Source organism: Aegilops tauschii, chromosome 2, assembly GCF_002575655.3.
Source record: "Aegilops tauschii subsp. strangulata cultivar AL8/78 chromosome 2, Aet v6.0, whole genome shotgun sequence".
In the NCBI taxonomy this organism is placed as follows: Eukaryota; Viridiplantae; Streptophyta; class Magnoliopsida; order Poales; family Poaceae; genus Aegilops; species Aegilops tauschii.
In genome coordinates this window covers 618,088,215-618,104,779 of record NC_053036.3, presented here as the reverse complement: position 1 = coordinate 618,104,779, position 16,565 = coordinate 618,088,215, and the positions used below count along the sequence as shown (strand labels likewise).

General features: G+C 47.4%; 3 protein-coding genes across 4 annotated transcripts; all 3 read left to right on the top strand.

Annotated features, from left to right (window-relative positions):
- Window positions 1-199: 199 nt before the first annotated feature.
- LOC109753484 (endonuclease 1) lies at window positions 200-2,122 on the top strand. Of its 2 annotated transcripts, XM_020312380.4 has the most exons (7): window positions 201-545; window positions 642-749; window positions 840-895; window positions 1,002-1,085; window positions 1,197-1,292; window positions 1,423-1,558; window positions 1,654-2,122. In XM_020312380.4, exons 1-7 carry the CDS (start codon window positions 248-250, stop codon window positions 1,815-1,817), a joined length of 942 nt encoding a protein of 313 aa, XP_020167969.1. In that variant the 5' UTR covers window positions 201-247; the 3' UTR covers window positions 1,818-2,122. The 2 variants fall into 2 exon arrangements, with proteins under 2 accessions (XP_073365391.1, XP_020167969.1); XM_073509290.1 differs by having other exon boundaries at window positions 200-545; window positions 642-895.
- Window positions 2,123-6,583: 4,461 nt separating this feature from the next.
- On the top strand, window positions 6,584-10,937 carry LOC109753490 (uncharacterized). Its single transcript, XM_073509289.1, has 6 exons — window positions 6,584-7,086; window positions 7,608-7,836; window positions 9,120-9,202; window positions 9,277-9,381; window positions 9,594-9,706; window positions 10,276-10,937. Exons 1-2 carry the CDS (start codon window positions 6,754-6,756, stop codon window positions 7,671-7,673), a joined length of 399 nt encoding a protein of 132 aa, XP_073365390.1. The 5' UTR covers window positions 6,584-6,753; the 3' UTR covers window positions 7,674-7,836; window positions 9,120-9,202; window positions 9,277-9,381; window positions 9,594-9,706; window positions 10,276-10,937.
- Window positions 10,938-13,807: 2,870 nt separating this feature from the next.
- Window positions 13,808-15,132, top strand: LOC109753488 (E3 ubiquitin-protein ligase RSL1-like). The gene is made up of 2 exons (XM_020312382.3): window positions 13,808-14,688; window positions 14,781-15,132. The coding sequence occupies exons 1-2, from the start codon at window positions 13,808-13,810 to the stop codon at window positions 14,851-14,853; spliced, it is 954 nt and encodes a 317-aa protein (XP_020167971.1). The 3' UTR covers window positions 14,854-15,132.
- The last annotated feature ends 1,433 nt before the right edge of the window (window positions 15,133-16,565 follow it).

The following is a 16,565-nucleotide window of genomic DNA, read 5'->3' as shown; positions in this document are numbered from 1 at the left end:
CAAAACCAGCAACCTCGTCAGTTTCCACGATAACAGGAAGCAAAAGGGAGCTTCCACTGAACCACAACCACAACCACTAGATTCCGAGCTAAGCGAAGCATGCTCACGAGCAAGGAACCCACCAATGCCATGCGTGCACTCAAAGAAACCTCGCCGCCTTCCTCTTCCAGCTCCCCTGCATATAAATCGCCGTCCTGTCCTCTGAATCTCCCATCCCGTCCATCAGGTACAGAGACCGACATTGGCAATGGCGTCATCAGCAGCGTTCATGGTAGCGGCGGTGCTCGGGCTGGTGCTCGCTTCGGCGCCGGCGGCGCGGGCGTGGAGCACCGAGGGCCACATGCTCACATGCCAGATCGCACAGGATCTGCTGGAGCCAGCGGCGGCGCAGGCGGTGAAGAACCTTCTGCCGGAGGAGGCGGGCGGCGACCTGTCGGCGATGTGCGTGTGGCCGGACCAGGTGAGGCACTGGTACAAGTACCGCTGGACCAGCCCGCTGCACTTCATCGACACCCCCGACAAGGCCTGCACCTTCGACTACGCCAGTACGTTTCTTTCCTCACGCGGAGCGAGCAGCAGCGTACATAAAACTCTGTTTGAATTTCTGTATTGAGATGATGATCGTCGTGTCCGATCGGCAGGGGACTGCCATGACCCCAGCGGCGCCAAGGACATGTGCGTCGCCGGCGCCGTCGCCAACTTCACGTCCCAGCTCATGCACTACAAGCAGGGCAGCGCCGACCGCAAGTGTAAGCGTCTATGCGAGGGTGCTGATATCTTGTACCCAGCGTTTCTGCATCACTGTTCTGAGGTCTTGAATGCAACTGTTGCAAATGCAGATAACCTGACCGAGGCCCTGCTATTCCTGTCACACTTCATGGGAGATATTCACCAGGTATTTTCTTCCTTCTAAAATCTGTAATCCCGTGATTATTGTACAGAGATCAGTCTCTTTGTCTCTGACATAAATTTTCAATTTTGTCCGTGGTCTGTATGTGCAGCCCATGCACGTGGGGTTCACGAGCGACATGGGGGGCAACTCGGTGAACCTACGCTGGTTCAAGCACAAATCCAACCTCCACCATGTAAACAACCTCCTTGCCTGTAACACACTGCACACAATGCCATATCACAGGCAGAGAGCTTAACTCTTCATCTGCATGAAAATTGCATCTGTGATCTCTTTCTCTCTTCAGGTATGGGACAGGGAGATAATACTCACTGTTCTTGCCGAGCGCTACGGCAAGGACATGGCCGCGTTCCGCAAGGACCTCCAGCACAACATCACCAAGGTATGTTGCAAACCAAATGAACTGTCACACAGTTACAGTTACAGACGTGCTCTTCCAAGACCAGGAACATGTCTGAAATTTGCAGAGTATAGGCTTGGCGTTCATATAATTGTCTGTCTTGTTCCTCCAGGGCTCGTGGTCCGACGAGTCTTCATGGAAAGATTGCGCGGACCTCATGTCCTGCCCAACCAAGTATGCCACGGAGAGCATAGGCCTGGCGTGCAAGTGGGGCTACGACGGCGTCCACGACGGAGACACACTGTCCGGTAAGCCACCGCCGGCCGGGCTCCCCGCCTAGCTTCGTGTTCATCATGCCATTGCCATGCCATTCGTCCTGACTGTGATGCTTCATGATCTGCAGAGGACTACTTCGGGTCGAGGCTCCCGATCGTGACGCGGCGGATCGCGCAGGGGGGAGTGAGGCTGGCCATGTTCCTCAACCGGGTCTTCGGAGACCACAAGCCCCACAGCCGCGACGTGGCTGCGCCGGTGAACTTGGTCGTGGCTCATGACGATGAGCTCTAGCTCAGCGTCAAGTGACAGTCGCTGTATTGCATTGCATCCATGTTGACCTGAAGACTTGGGCACGAATCACGATGATGCATACTAGGAGACTACTGCTAACTTGCATGGAAATGATACAGATGATCGGTCAGTGAATAATTGTTTGCGACGCCAACAGCTAGCGTGTACTCCACATGTCATGTCCAAAGATGTAGACATTTATTTGGATGTAACCCAAATTCTGTTGTCCTTTTGTTTTCATGCTTGCTGTTATTTTAGTTGCCTGAATGAATCAACGTCAATACATTTGTCACGGCAAGGCAAAATCGTGTCCACACTCTGCACACATCAGTACCATTTGTCGTGCCATGACAGGTTGCATCCTTGCAGTTTGTCTCTACATTTAAATGTTTATGTAGTTTTTTCTTTACCATTAAAGATGAGTATTTGGTGTTTGTATGTTCGTCCTAAAACCATGTCCTTCGTTAACTCAATCAAATCAAAATCAAATTTGATTAAAATCTCAACTAAATCAAAAACATTCCTTGCTTCACCTGCTCATACCCAAATCAAATCAAATTTTACCAAAACCTCAACCAAATCAACACATTCGTTGCCTTCCCTACCCATACTCAAATCAAATCGAATCTTACTAAAAACTAGAATATGGTGGGCGGAAGGTATCTGTCGGATACGATTCGTGTTGCAACGCATGGTCAATTAGTTAGTACTGTATTTTAGAAGGAAGGCACGTGCCATGCACGTATGGAATCCAAAAAATGTGGTTTAACAAACATTAGACCGCTTTGCACTTACTCCCTTTTTTATAGAGAAAATGAATGTTGTTATCCTGGTTAAAGGGGCTTGTACTTTTCGACTGTTAAAGGCAATCTTGAACTACTGACTTCTCATGGTGTGATAATCTTGTAGGCAATGACATTTTCACTTGTCTTAATATTCAGAGCTTATCTAATTTGAAAAAAAATCATGACAAAGTATTTTGGAACGGAGGGAGTACATACGAAGTTAAGAAAAAAAATTGTATGCCCATGCATAATGCTAATCAGAAGTTAGTTCTATTTATAGCCAATCATCAAAAAAAATCTCTATACTCGAGGGAGTAGCATTTCATTATTACAATTAAATAGTCATTTGCCATATGAAATCAGCGTAGTCAAATAAAATAGCAACTATCCTGCAAAAAAGGAAAAGCATTCCAAAACTGTCCAGGACCATAAGTCTTTTGTATGTAAATTCATGACCACCAAGATTCAATAACTTATGTAGTCTACCACTCTATGTTTGAACCATGCCAGATGCTGATTTGACAAAAACAGAAACAGCTAGAGTGCATGAATAAGAAACTACTCTCTCCGTTCCCAAATATAAGTCTTTCTAAATATTCCAACACGTGACTATATACGAAGTAAAATGAATGAATCTATACTTTAAAATATGTCTACATACATTCGTATGTTGCAGTCCATTTGAAATGTCTAAAAAGACTTATATTTAGGAACGGATGGAGTATATCAACATAGCCCGTATATATTATATGGGCTGGCTTTAGGCCAACCCTACTGCTGAAGTAGAAATCCGTTTCTCAGAAATTCAGAAATTTTCGATCTCCTCAAAATAAATTACTGGCCTTTTATAAATTGATGTGTTGTTGTGGTGGAACGTGGTTGCTAATTAGCAAAAATCAGTATCCGTAGAGCATGTGGATGCCTCAATCAAGTGACAGACTGACCCATGAAGACCTCCTCCTCTCTGCGCACAAGCTACTGCGAGTTAGGCCGTCACCCCACAGCTGTTGCGTACGCCGGAAAGCGGGAACATATGTGATATATGTTAGTTGGGAGAACATGAGCGTTCTCAGAGCTTAGCGAATGTCGGCCGTCGGATCGTTTTCTTGATGCGATCTGGATTGTTGGATGTTGCCCTCGGATTGCCTCAGTCGTCGGATCGAGCCCGCGACACTGCTACAATGATCAGTTTCACCCCCCGCTGTAAAGATCTCGTGCCACCGCCGTTGAAAGAACATGCGGTGCCCCCATGTTTGGTTTTGGTAATTGATGACAATCTCTATGGACTAATGGTTGCCTTGAGTTATATTTGAAGGATTTGTCCATAGGCATTTCTTGAAGTCCATGTGTTGGTTTCAAGGAGTTTATGTGGTGACCAAGGTGTTATTTAGGAATTATCCAAAGATTGGTCATGTGAGAGTTGAGCTTATTGCAAGCATGTCTTGAAGAAGAAGATTGTGTGATCATTCATGTTTACCTTCAAGACATCATCCAAATGAAGAGAGTTGGAAAGAGTCAAGGTACGTGTTCATGGGCTTGCGTCAAGAGGAAGATATCACTCAACCCATGGAGAGGATGACATCAAGTGGTGATCGTCATCAACATTGCCGTGTGCAAGTTCAAGTGGAGCATCACGAAGAGATCAAGTGCTTGAAGCTTGCCGTCCATTGTGGTGACAATGGACTTGTGAAGATGTGCGGAAGGGTGGCTCACCCATAGTGGAGTATGGGGGAGCAATCAACTAGTCTTCATCGAGCCAACGCAATCAAGAAAGGTGGTCCATCTTGAAGGAGTCAAGATCGTCATCATCTAGCTCAAGTGGACCATGTGCAAGGCAAAGGTTTGCTCTTGATAGGTTTTCTATTTTACCGGTCTCATGATGGTAGTTGGGAGACCGGGTTATAGGATCGATTGCCGTACTATCAAGGGGGGCTCTCGATGAGTAGCTTGATCGTATCGTTCATAGAGAGCTCAAACCATTGCATCCTTGCATCATCTTTATTGGTTCTTGTTTGGTTCTTCTCTTTGTGAGTTTTGGAGCTTATGGTCATCTTGATGATAAGCTCGAGTTCATCAAAAACGGAGTTCACTCGCATCTTCTATGATGTTTTCGATGTTGGAGGTTATGCCGGTTCTTCTCGGTTGGAGGTTTCACTCCTCTATTTGTTGGCATACCTCCCCTGCCTCTTCTTACTATAACCACTCGCTGTTTTGATGCTACTCGTCTTCCTCTATCCAACAAGCTTGAGTTTGCTCAATTCGAAGCTCATTTGCAGAAGTTATGGCAGTTCTGGTCTTCCTTGGAGTGTACTTGTTTTCGTCGACTTGGCATAAGGTTGGCGCCAGCGGTAGTACCGCTGGACCGGAGCGGCAGTACCGCGTATCGCCACAAGCGGTAGTACCGCCGTCCCACAGTGGTAGTACCGCCTATGGCCATAAGCGGTAGTACGGCTCCGGTTCCGCGCTGGTACCGCCTCGACTCGAGACGTGGTTTTTTCGTGTCGGGTTCAGCGGCAGTAGTAGCAGCAGTAGGAGCGGTAGTACCGCTCGTGTGCAATAGTATCGCGGCTACCACCGCCCCTAGTACCGCTGGGTCAAGCGGTAGTACGCTGCGGCCAACGGTAGTACCGCTGGCTCCAGCGGTAGTGCCGCTCATACGGCTCTCCCTCGCCCTCTGTTTTGCTCCGCTGTCTATGTTCTACCGCCCGGGCGGTAGTACCGCTCCCTTGAGCGGTAGTACCGCTCGTGCGCGGACTGAGCACATAACGGTTGGATTCGGGAGCTCCTATAAAAGGGGGTCTTCTTCCCCATTCAACCTTATCTCTTGAGCTCGTGTTCTTCCCCCATTGTTGACCTTCTTCGAGCTTGCTAACTCTCAATCCCTCCATGGATTCTTGCTAGTTTTTGAGGGAAAAGAGAGAGGAGATCTAGATCCACATTTCCACCAATCACTTTCTCCTCTATGTGAGGGGAACCCCTTGGATCTAGATCTTGGAGTTCTTGGTGTTCTCCTTCTTGTTCTTCCTCTCTTTTTCCTCCCTAGCATTAGTGGCTTCGGTGGGATTTGAGAGAGAAGGACTTGGGCACTCCGTTTGCCCTTGCCATTGAATTTGGTGCATCGGTTTGAGTTCTCCACGGTGATACGTGGAAGTTACAAGTTGAGAAGCTTATTACTCTTGGGTGCTTGGTGCCCTTGAGCTTGTTCCTCTTGGGTGCTTGGGCGCCCTAGACGGTTGGTGGTGTTCGGAGCTCAATCATTGTGGTGTAAAGCTCCGGGCAAGCGTCGGGGTCTCCAATTAGGTTGTGGAGATCGCCCCGAGCAATTTGACGGGTACCGGTGACCGCCCCCAAGGGTTGCCAAAGTGTACGGGTTTGGTGACCGCCCCCAAGGGTTGCCATTTGTACGGGTTCGGTGACCGCCTTTAAGGGTCCCTTAGTGGAATCACGGCATCTTGCATTGTGCGAGGGCGTGAGGAGATTACGGTGGCCCTAGTGGCTTCTTGGGGAGCATTGTGCCTCCACACCGCTCCAAACGGAGATTAGCATCCGCAAGGGTGTGAACTTCGGGATACATCCTCGTCTCCGCGTGCCTCGGTTATCTCTTACCCGAACCCTTTACTTATGCACTTTACTTTGTGATAGCCATATTGTTTCTTGTCATATATCTTGCTATCACTTAGTTGTTTATCTTGCTTAGCATAAGTTGTTGGTGCACATAGGTGAGCCTAGTTGTTGTAGGTTTTGTGCTTGTCAAATTAACCGCTAGGTTTATTCCGCATTTGTTCAAGCATAAACTGTAATTATTTTAAAGCGCCTATTCACCCCCCCTCTAGGCAACATCCACGATCTTTCAGCCGTTATTCCCATGCCCCGCCGAGGGCATTTCTGTCTTTTCACCTGTGTGGTCGTGCGTGGCGTGGTGTGGATGGCTGGGTCTCACGTATGGGTGAGGAGAGTGCCCGATTGGTTCAGAACCCTAGCCTCCACCCCCACTCGCGCCCCTCTCCTTCGCTCCTGTCCTCCCCCGCCGCGCCGCCATCTTCCCCGCACTCGTCGCCACCGCTCCCGCGTGCTCTGCCTCCTCCCCTTCCCTCATCCTCGTGCAGCCGCCGCGGCGCTCCTGCATCTCCTCCCCTTCCTCTCCCACCACCATGTTCGCGGAGGCGCTGCAGATCCCCGCCGACCAGGCCGCGCTGGCGCTCGGGGCGCTCGCCGCCGTGCTTCCCGGTGACGACGACGCCCCCGCAGCGGACGACGCGTCGGAGGCCGACCTCCACGCAAACCCTAGCGCAGCTCAAGGCGAAGCTCGTGGCGCCGGGGCCGGGCACGTGGGTGGCGCGGTGCTCACGGAGGCGCTACAGATCCCCGCCGAGCAGGTCGCGCCGACGCTCGGGGTGCTCGCCGTCGTGCTCCCCGGCGACGATGACGACCCCGTAACGGACGGAGCTGGCGCCTCCCCGCCCCCATCTATCCACTCCGTCCAGGTCTCTCTCTCTCTCTCTCTCTCTCTCTCTCTCTCTCTCTCTCCCAGTTCCCGTTCTTATGAGTTTATCTGATTTATTTGTACCAAAATGAGTAATTTTGTCTGAATATGCTTACGGGGAGTTTATCCCAGTTCCCGCAGAAGCATTCTAGAATCAGCAACTGAAATAGGCAAAGTTAGCAACTAGAATTTGGGGTGGGAAATAGGCAAATACATGAAGCATAATGGGGAGTTTGTCTTCGCGACAATTATGGAGCGGGTGCTCTGCTTCGAATATATGCATGGCGGAAGCCTTGATAAACACATTGAAGGTAGGACTATCAGTGTGGATTTAAGTATCTTATATGTAGTGGGAGTTCAACTCTTCTGCAGTTGTTTCATCTTGATACTGCTCAAATAATCAATGGAAGTTTCCCTTATTTTCAAATATATATGGTTGACAATTGCCTACATATATTAGTTTGCCTATCAAGATGAGTGATTCAACAGCTTATTTTATACGTCTTTTGCTACTAATCGCAGATGAAGCTTGCGGGCTTGAGTGGCCCACATGTTACAAGATTATTAAAGGGACTTGTGAGGGAATAAATTACCTTCACAACTCCCAGGAAAGGCATATTTACCATCTGAACTTAAAGCCTAGTAATTTTTTGCTGGATAAAAGTATGACCCCCAAGATTGCAGATCTTGGTTTGTCAAGACTTGTTGATTCAATAGAAACAGATGAACCAGATATGCGCCAGGGAACACTGTAAGTTGATGGATGATCATACTCTGAGCCGTTCATTTTTTCAAAGATATTCTGAAAAAAAATCCTTGTATTTTTAACTAACTATTAACCATATAAATTAAGGTTATCCCTTTATGAGATATTCTGAATAAACAGATGAACCATTTATTTTATCTCCTGCCAAAATAATGAGATGATCTATATTTATGTCCCTTCTATTTTAATTAGATAGTGTTATCAGGGATATATAGTTTTGGAAGTTCAAACTAGATCTATTCATTATTATTAGTAGTTGAGCTGCTGATTGTAACAATATGCTTACGTGAGTTTCAGACTAAGTGCTCTAATATTCATTGTTAGTCAAATTACTTACTATTGAAATGTCGTGGTTCTCTATATATGTCATCTCTCATTGGATGTCTGAATTTAGACTCCGGCTGTAGGGTTGTTTGTGTTGTGTGGTATGAATTGCCTTTGTACGTCAAAATGCATGTATCAAGTGTCGATTTTCTAATAAAACGATCTGTATATCTGCATTACAGTTGGAATATTCATATGTATGGTTTCATGCTTCCAAGAATAACAAACACTATGCACCCAGCTCTCTCTTTTGTGGCCACTAACCATTCACTTTTTTTTGTTCCTACAACCTGCATTGGTGTAAGTTAGATTTTATATTGCCTACTTCAAGCACCGATGGACCACCACATGTTTGAATTATTTGTTTTTCAGAGATTATTTCTCTGGATTTCCATTTTTATTGATCAGAAGGCACGGGTGCAAGTATCAACAATTACAGTGTTGAGTGGTCGTAATCACCCGCTTTTGTGCCCACATTTTTCAAAAATACTGCAAAGATACATTTGATTTTAATTATGTTAAAAACAACAGTTTGGTCTGGACTAAGTACAAAGTACCAAATTGACATTTTCCCCTTGGTTATTTACTTACTGTAATGTGTCAGATGGCAATAAGTAGGTGAATTATATGCTGGGTTGCAAATTGTACTTCTAAGTAAGACCACATGAACTGCTAATCAGATTATCCGTGTAATAAAATCTTCTTTAATCTAAGCTTCAAAGCTACACGAACTACCATATTTTCTGATTTGTTGGCTGCACTAAAAATAGGGACATGCTCTAACAGTGACACTTTCTATTTGCAGTACTATTGTTGAGCCAATTGATACTAGGTGTGCATGAATATTTGCCTTGCCAGTATGATTTGATTCGGACGTGGATGGGTCCTGTCTTCTATTCTGCTTGTTTCTTCCCATGTTCCTCATCTTTCTGGATGTGTCGCAGTTGGGACGGTGGCGTGCCGGAAGGGCTGTCTTGCGAGTTGACCGGAGTGGGAGTACACCGGAGAGGCTTCTGAGATGGCTGAGGTGGTTCTTCGCTCCTCTGATTGTCTTCTCGTTTGTGTTGTACATGTGCTCATCCTGGGATTTGTTGTTTTTAGGGATCTGTCTAAGGTTTGCTGGTTGATTTGTCCTGACTGGGGTCTGCTTGTTCTCTTGGCTCCTGGGCTGTGCTGCTCGAAGTTGCTTCACTGGTTTCCTTGCAGGTGATTCTTTCCTCTCGCCTGCCCTCTTCGGTGTTTTTTCTAGGTTGTTTAGATGTGTACTTCAAGTTCATATATACGGTGGCGCTCTCCCCTCCTCTTCTGTAGAAGGCGAGATCCTTGCTCCTTTTTTTATCTCTTCGAATCCCTAGCTTCCGCGAATTTAGTCCATAATGTGGAGATGTTCTTACAGTACCGTTGATCTGGGCATCCAGGCACCCAAGCTTTTCTTCGCGCGATGGCATCAGGCACACGGAGGGAACTCTTCTTCATCGGTGCGATGAACAATGACCGTGATCTCCGTTCCACACCGTCACCAGCTAGCAAGGTAGACCTCGTTTGCTTGGTCAACTCTACAACATGCATGTGCTAGACTTGTTCGAGATTTATGCAATTGGGCATGTCGTTGATCAACGACACGCAGAGCATATTTTTTATATGTGATTTGTAGTAGAATGGTCGTATTAACTCTGTCGATGCTTGCTGTGCAGTCCACTGTGTATCAGATTCTTTAGATCCCGTGAATAGCCATTTTTTACCGGGTTCATGCTTGATCTGTGGTCTCCCGTGTATCATGCCGTTTGGCTTCTGTAGTTTACCTGCTTGCGTTTGCCAATCGTGGTCAACACACAACACGATTGATGTTTGTGACCTGCCTTTAAAGAATGTGCCCTGCCTTACTTAAAAGCATGTTTACATAGTCGTTGTGTTGCTGCAGATCTCTGGTTTGTTTTTCGGGCTTCTGTTGCACGTTTGCTTTGCTTGTCCTGAACCCGTCACCGATAAAGGCTAATGCATTTCCATGTTTCTATTGCTTTAGTAGCATGATATTTCCGCGTATTCCTGTTGTGGTATGTACTATGTGTAAATGACTTACCACTCTACATATTTTAATAGATGAAGCATTCTGTCACGGTTAGGCCGAAGGCTATGCTTAGCGCTGTTCTTGCTGAAGATGGTTTACCCGAGGTGAAGTACAAGACCTGCGCATCTTACCATGGCCGTGTGGCGGCTACTCCATCACAGTCGCGTTCATCTGCAGCGGCAAAGCATATGAGGATCAATGGCGACCCAGCTGTGGATGCCAATGGGCCATGCAAAATGCTGCTCCTCGGTGCTTGGAGCATCTTCAGGCCACCATGGATATTGAATTTGACTGCCCTCAAATGCATAAAATTAAGACCGAGATGAAGTACCTGTCGGGCAGTGTCGACGAGAAAGACAGGAAGATCAGAGATCTGAAGGCTAAGGTGGAAAAAAGGAATCTGCGGGTCAACGGGCTTACCAAGGGCTGGGGTCACTGGCAGATTACCTGCTCGGATCTGCATATGATCAAGCTTTGCTTCCGACTGGTTCTTCGGTAGTTCGTTTTTTATCATAGCTGAAAATGCATTGCACCGTGTATGCTTACTCTCCTATGATGCTTTCTACGCTCTTGTGTTAGGTAAGGGGCATTTTTTGCTTCGATCATTTTGATTCTGATTAGATCTTTATTTCCATTTGACTTCCTGCTGTATCTTCATCTCCATTTAACTTATTGATATGGTTTCGTTTCATTCTGTTTTAGCGTACTTACAATTAATAACTTTATAACCAACTCCTGACGTCACTATTTCGTAGTTTGTTTTGTTTAGAACAACTTGACATGCACCCTTTTACCTCACGCACTCAAGATATAATATTTATCTTTATTTATATATACAACAACTTCATGGATGGGTGTTTGGAGGTTTTTGAGGCTGCATTATGAATAGGTGATATTAAGCGAATACCAGTATTTTTAGGTGCATTTTATCGGCCATCTATTTACAGCTTCAGTTACTTCATACGTTAGTCCCATTTGAACACATGGTGATAATATCATGCTTTCATTGCCTTTTCTTATCGTCAGAATAGCAGTCTGGGTTACTACAAACTTAACATTACACGCTTGACCAAAACGTTCGGACCGGCACCCTCGCGCCTTACCCGATCTAGTATGTATAGTCTGGGGACCCATGGGTGAGAGCACAGATGCTTGGGGATGAGGATAGCCTCGATGCACACATAGTTCGTATGTCCTTAAATTAATTATTAAACAACTCCATAATTGATCCTCGTGCCTATAGGCAGGAAATTTATTTACTAATACGACTGTCTCCTGGTTCATGTTCTCTGGCACCTTAGGAGACGTCCGATACTACTCCTATGACGTGATAAACAGGGTCAAAAACGACAAGAGGGAAAAAAGGGGAAAAGAGATGCATTGTCTTACGTGCCATGGATAACATGCTCGATGTGCTCGAGGGCATCCGCCAGGGCGACTATCGCCGGCACCACCCCGATTCGCAGTCGCGGCAGGGGCGGAGCCAAGAAATTGTGCTAATGGGTTCCTAAGGATTTGACTATGAATAACTATTGTATGCAGCGGCGGAGTTTGCTAGAAATTTCAAATATAAGCTCGCCAAAAGGATATCTAACCCAATGCCCCCCCCCCCCCCCCCCCCCTTCACATTATTCGATGGGGGGTATTCTAGACTTTTTATTGGGCGGAGAAAATCCATTAGGTTCACCGTTTCTACGCTGCCGTTGGGTGGCGGTGGCTGGTGCACCGAGCTAGAAGACGAGGACAATGCGTGACTGAACTTGACGATGACGACGCCGCGCGTGCTGCGAGCTCAATATCCGGCTGAGCGTGAGCATGGTGGGAGTTAATTGCATATAGGGACAGTTTCATTTCTCCTCCTAACTCGAACCACCACCTGGCATTTGCCCCTAAAATTTGGGTATGCTCAAAAATACCCCTCTCCTGTCTGTGGCCCTTACAGAAATCCCCTTTCGGCCCGTTTCTGTCGGGTCAATGGTCTTTGATCGGTAATTGGGCGTCTGTCCGACATTGTTGCCCCTGGTTCTTACATGTGAGCCCGCCAAAAGGTTATCCACTTGCTCACTCTGTTTCTTCTACCTCGCCACGGCGCACAGACGGGAGTGAGGCGATTCATCGGCAGTGAACTGCGTCGTTCTGGAGCTCGGGGAATGAGGTCGCACATTAGGTGCGTGGATGTGCACCTAACGCATGTCGTCCGCGAGCTCTTTGGTCGCTGGCGAGGTAAGTTTTTCATCTCTAATTTGTGAATTTTGCATTAGGGTTTGAACTCAAGTTGGGGAATTTTCGGTCGTAGGTTGATGGGGTCGGGATTGTGCAGTCCTCGTCTGAGTTCTGGATGCCGGATCTTAGCTTTTGCGGCCTTGAGAAGCTTTCCAAACATCCGTGTCTGGGGCACGGGCTCGTTCCCGCTCACTGTGTCGCCTGGGGAGGAGCAAGCACGGGGAGACATTTCCTAGGTTGCCCACATGATGTAATTTGCATAGATTTTATCTGTTTGCTCCACATTGTTGCCAGTATTGCATTTTGACGATATTTTTTTATGTTGCAGCTTCCTGATGAATGTGAATGGGCTGTTTGGGTTGACCCTCCTCCTCCAGATCGTGTTGGGCATGCTTTTAAGGAACTACATGCTAGGCTAGAAGCAAGTTGGCTCAAAGCTCATCGTTTGGAGAGGAGGGTGGCACATCTAAGAGAGAGAAAAGAAGCTCAAGTTAGAGTTGAAGAAGAGGCATGATTAGATGGAAACATGGGCATTTCTGATGACTATTGGCATATGCATTCTGTCCTATTTGTTTGGTTCAAAGAACACATATTAGTTGGCTTCGGTGTTGTAGGCAGTGAGTAGAACTTACTTGATGATGTGAACCTTGTAATGATGTGAGTTGTTCCTGGTTGTGTGCCTCTGATGTTGTGCACCTTTTGCAAAGACAAATTAATTGAGAAACATCAATTTGGTCTTGTGATCTCTTTGTCTTACTGTGTTTGTTTGTGTTTTTTTACATGAATGATAGTGCATCAGTGTGGTGTTTTGAATTGCAACATCAGTGATAGAGCAGCAGTGCATAAGTTTTTTTAATATGAATTTGGAAAATGAGCATAGAAACATCTATAGCACTTAACAAGGAACAAAAACATGCGAGGATGAAAAACACATGATCTGGGAGAACAACATGACGGGATCAACACGAATATATGGCCAACAACAACATCACTTAAGACAGGACCATAGTTCAACATGGAAAATAGTACATTAATGTGAAAAATGCTCTTATATTATGGGACGGAGGGAGTAGAATATAAAAATAGGAAAAAAATCATACTACTTCATTGCATAAATGGAGGCAAACGTTGGATTATTGAAGGCGCGTGGGGAATAGCATGAGCCACAATCAATCAACCAGCCAGAGCCCTTCCAAATTCTTGCCACCATCACCGGATAACCAATCACCAAGACGACCCATTGGCTTCGACATTAACCATCGAGCTGCTGTAGTGGCTACTTAAACACTGCGACAACCCCAAGAGGCCGTCGACCTCCTCCCCTTCGCCTCGCACCGAGAAATGGCCGAAGCGGACCTCACCGGCCTCGTCGACGACTTCTACTTCTCGGCCCTCACCCACGCCCAGAACGACGCCGACGCCGCCGAGGACGATGAGCTCTTCCCGATATCCGACGAGAAGTACGCCGCCGAGCTCCAGCTCCAGGAGGTGATCATGTCCTCCGCCATCGCGGCTGCCGCCACGTCGTTCCCGGCACATCGCAGTATCGCCACCACCAGCAGCAGCGCAGTTGTCATGTACGGTGAGTGCTCCTCCGCCGTCGCTTCTTCATCTTCGTGCTCTGGGCAACCCAGTAGTTCCTCCGCGACGGCGACGGCGTCGCCCGCGCTCGTGTTCTGCAAGATCTGCATGGACGCCGTGCCGGAGTCGGACGCGCACCGCGCGAGCCGCGGCTGCGCGCACGCCTTCTGCAGCGCCTGCCTCGCGGGCTACATCGGCGCCAAGATCCAGGACCGGATCGCCGACGTCAAGTGCCCCGAGGAGCGGTGCACCGGGGTGCTCGACCCGGCGCTCTGCCAGGGCATGCTCCCGCGGGAGGTGTTCGAGCGCTGGGGCGCCGCGCTGTGCGAGTCCATGATGCTCGGCGCCAAGAGGACCTACTGCCCCTTCAAGGACTGCTCGGCGATGATGGTGGCGGACGACGACGGCGGCGACGTGACGCAGTCCGAGTGCCAGGTGTGCCGGCGGCTGTTCTGCGCCCGGTGCGCCGTGCCGTGGCACGCCGGCGCCGACTGCGCCGCCTACAGGAAGCTCGGCAGGGGCGACAGGGGCAAAGAGGACATGCTGCTGCTGGAGACGGCCAAACAGAAGAAGTGGAAGCGGTGCCCCAAGTGCGAGTTCTTCGTGGAGAAAACCGACGGTTGCCTCCACATCACCTGCAGGTATGGTGCTAGCATTTACACTTCCTGTTTATTGCACACTTCTGTTTGCTTTGTTGCCGAGATTTCCGATGGTTGTTTCATTTCCTATGCAGGTGCGGCTTCCAGTTTTGCTATGGATGTGGCAACCAGTGGGGCGTGACGCATGCTAGCTGCAGCACGGCGTGATAGGATGGTCGATGGGCTGCCCATGCACTTGCAGAGTTTGCATCTTGGGAGCCTGACGTTGTTTGGAACGCGAGACACATTTCTGATTTCTACGGACTTCAAACTGTTTTGTGTGGATTTTAATTATGCAAAATTATCGTTTGAACAATAATCTTTAGTGTTCTTGGATGAATTGGTGATGACATGCAACAAGCTGGATTTCAACCCAACTCTCGTTTTAACCCGAAGTTGTACTAAAAATCATGTTCCCGTTTGGGCATTTGTATCAAGGCACTCAACCAACAGACCTACTTCCGCACTATTTACGTTTCACACCGTCAATATAATTTCTCATTTTCCTAGTTTTTCTTTCAAACCAGGACAACTCCAAAAGGTTGTGGGTTTTTTCCTACCTATGGAGGCTTTCCCTTAACCGTCCCCATGGGTTGGCTCCACAAAGGTTAATACAATATGTTTTTTTACATGGAACACTGTGCATCCCTTTAATTAGTGGACTCGGCCAAATCGCGTGGCACAACACTATTTATTAGGGGGGAATCAGAGAGCCAAACACCCTAGCTACCAGGAACCACCCTAACACCATGACTAGCCAGGACATGAGTGGGCCTATTACATTCACAAGGGCAGAAACCAACCTTGTATTCTATAAGGCTCATCTGCAATAGATACTTTGATTCGTGAAAAAAGGATGCCTAGCTATGCACTATCCCAACCATCTAATTCCATAACCAGTTTGAGGGGTCAGGCATGAAGGTAACTTGGCTCATATCAAACCCCTTAGCACATGCCACTCAGATTAATTGGCCACCCCTTTCATGTGTGATTTCTATGTTATACATAGTTGTGATTATCTGATGGACTAGTAGAAAACAGGGCATCTGTGTTCCGGTTGGCTTACGAACCGGGACTAAAGGGGCTCCATGTGGCTGCTGTGGGGCGCCCAGGCAGGAGGACCTTTAGTCCCGGTTGGTAACACACTAACACCGACCGGGACTAAAAGGCAGCCACGCGTCAGCAGCCCCCAGGCGCTGGGGTTTTTGGTTTTTTTAGGGGGGGAAGGGGGGCATTTAGGGGTTTTGGAGGGTTTAGGGGTTCCATATTGTGTTAGCTAGCTACTACATATAGAGAAAAGTGACCCCTCTTATTCCGTGCTTGGTCGACGCTAGCTACTACATATAGAGAGAACTCGACGCTAGCTAGTAAGCAAAGGAAGGAAACCATTAATTACACAAGATCGTCATGAACATATATAGAGAGAAGTGACCTCTCTTTCTCCGTGCTTGGTCGAACAACTAGTTTTCGTATATCTATTCGACGCTACTACATATATACAATATAACATCACTGTCATCATCAAACACCAAACTCCCATTGAACTTCCGTATGATATTCTCCCTTTTCATGTATGACGTGTTCAAGAAAGAATCCCGCCATTTCCTCTTGAATTGCTCGTATGCGATCATGTGGTAGGAGTTCATCCCGCATCTGCCAGATCTAATTTAAAGAAGGGGGTCAATACATATATATGAATGAAACTCAACACAATTGATGGTAATAAAATAAAATTGTGAATATTGTTTACGTACTTCAAATTGTTTGTCAGAGAAGCCCCGCTCAGAGGTCGAGTGACGAATGAACTCGCAAACGTAGTATCCACATAAATTATTCCCGCCTGCCTGCCACAAGCACTTTACGAGAATAGAGTTCAATCA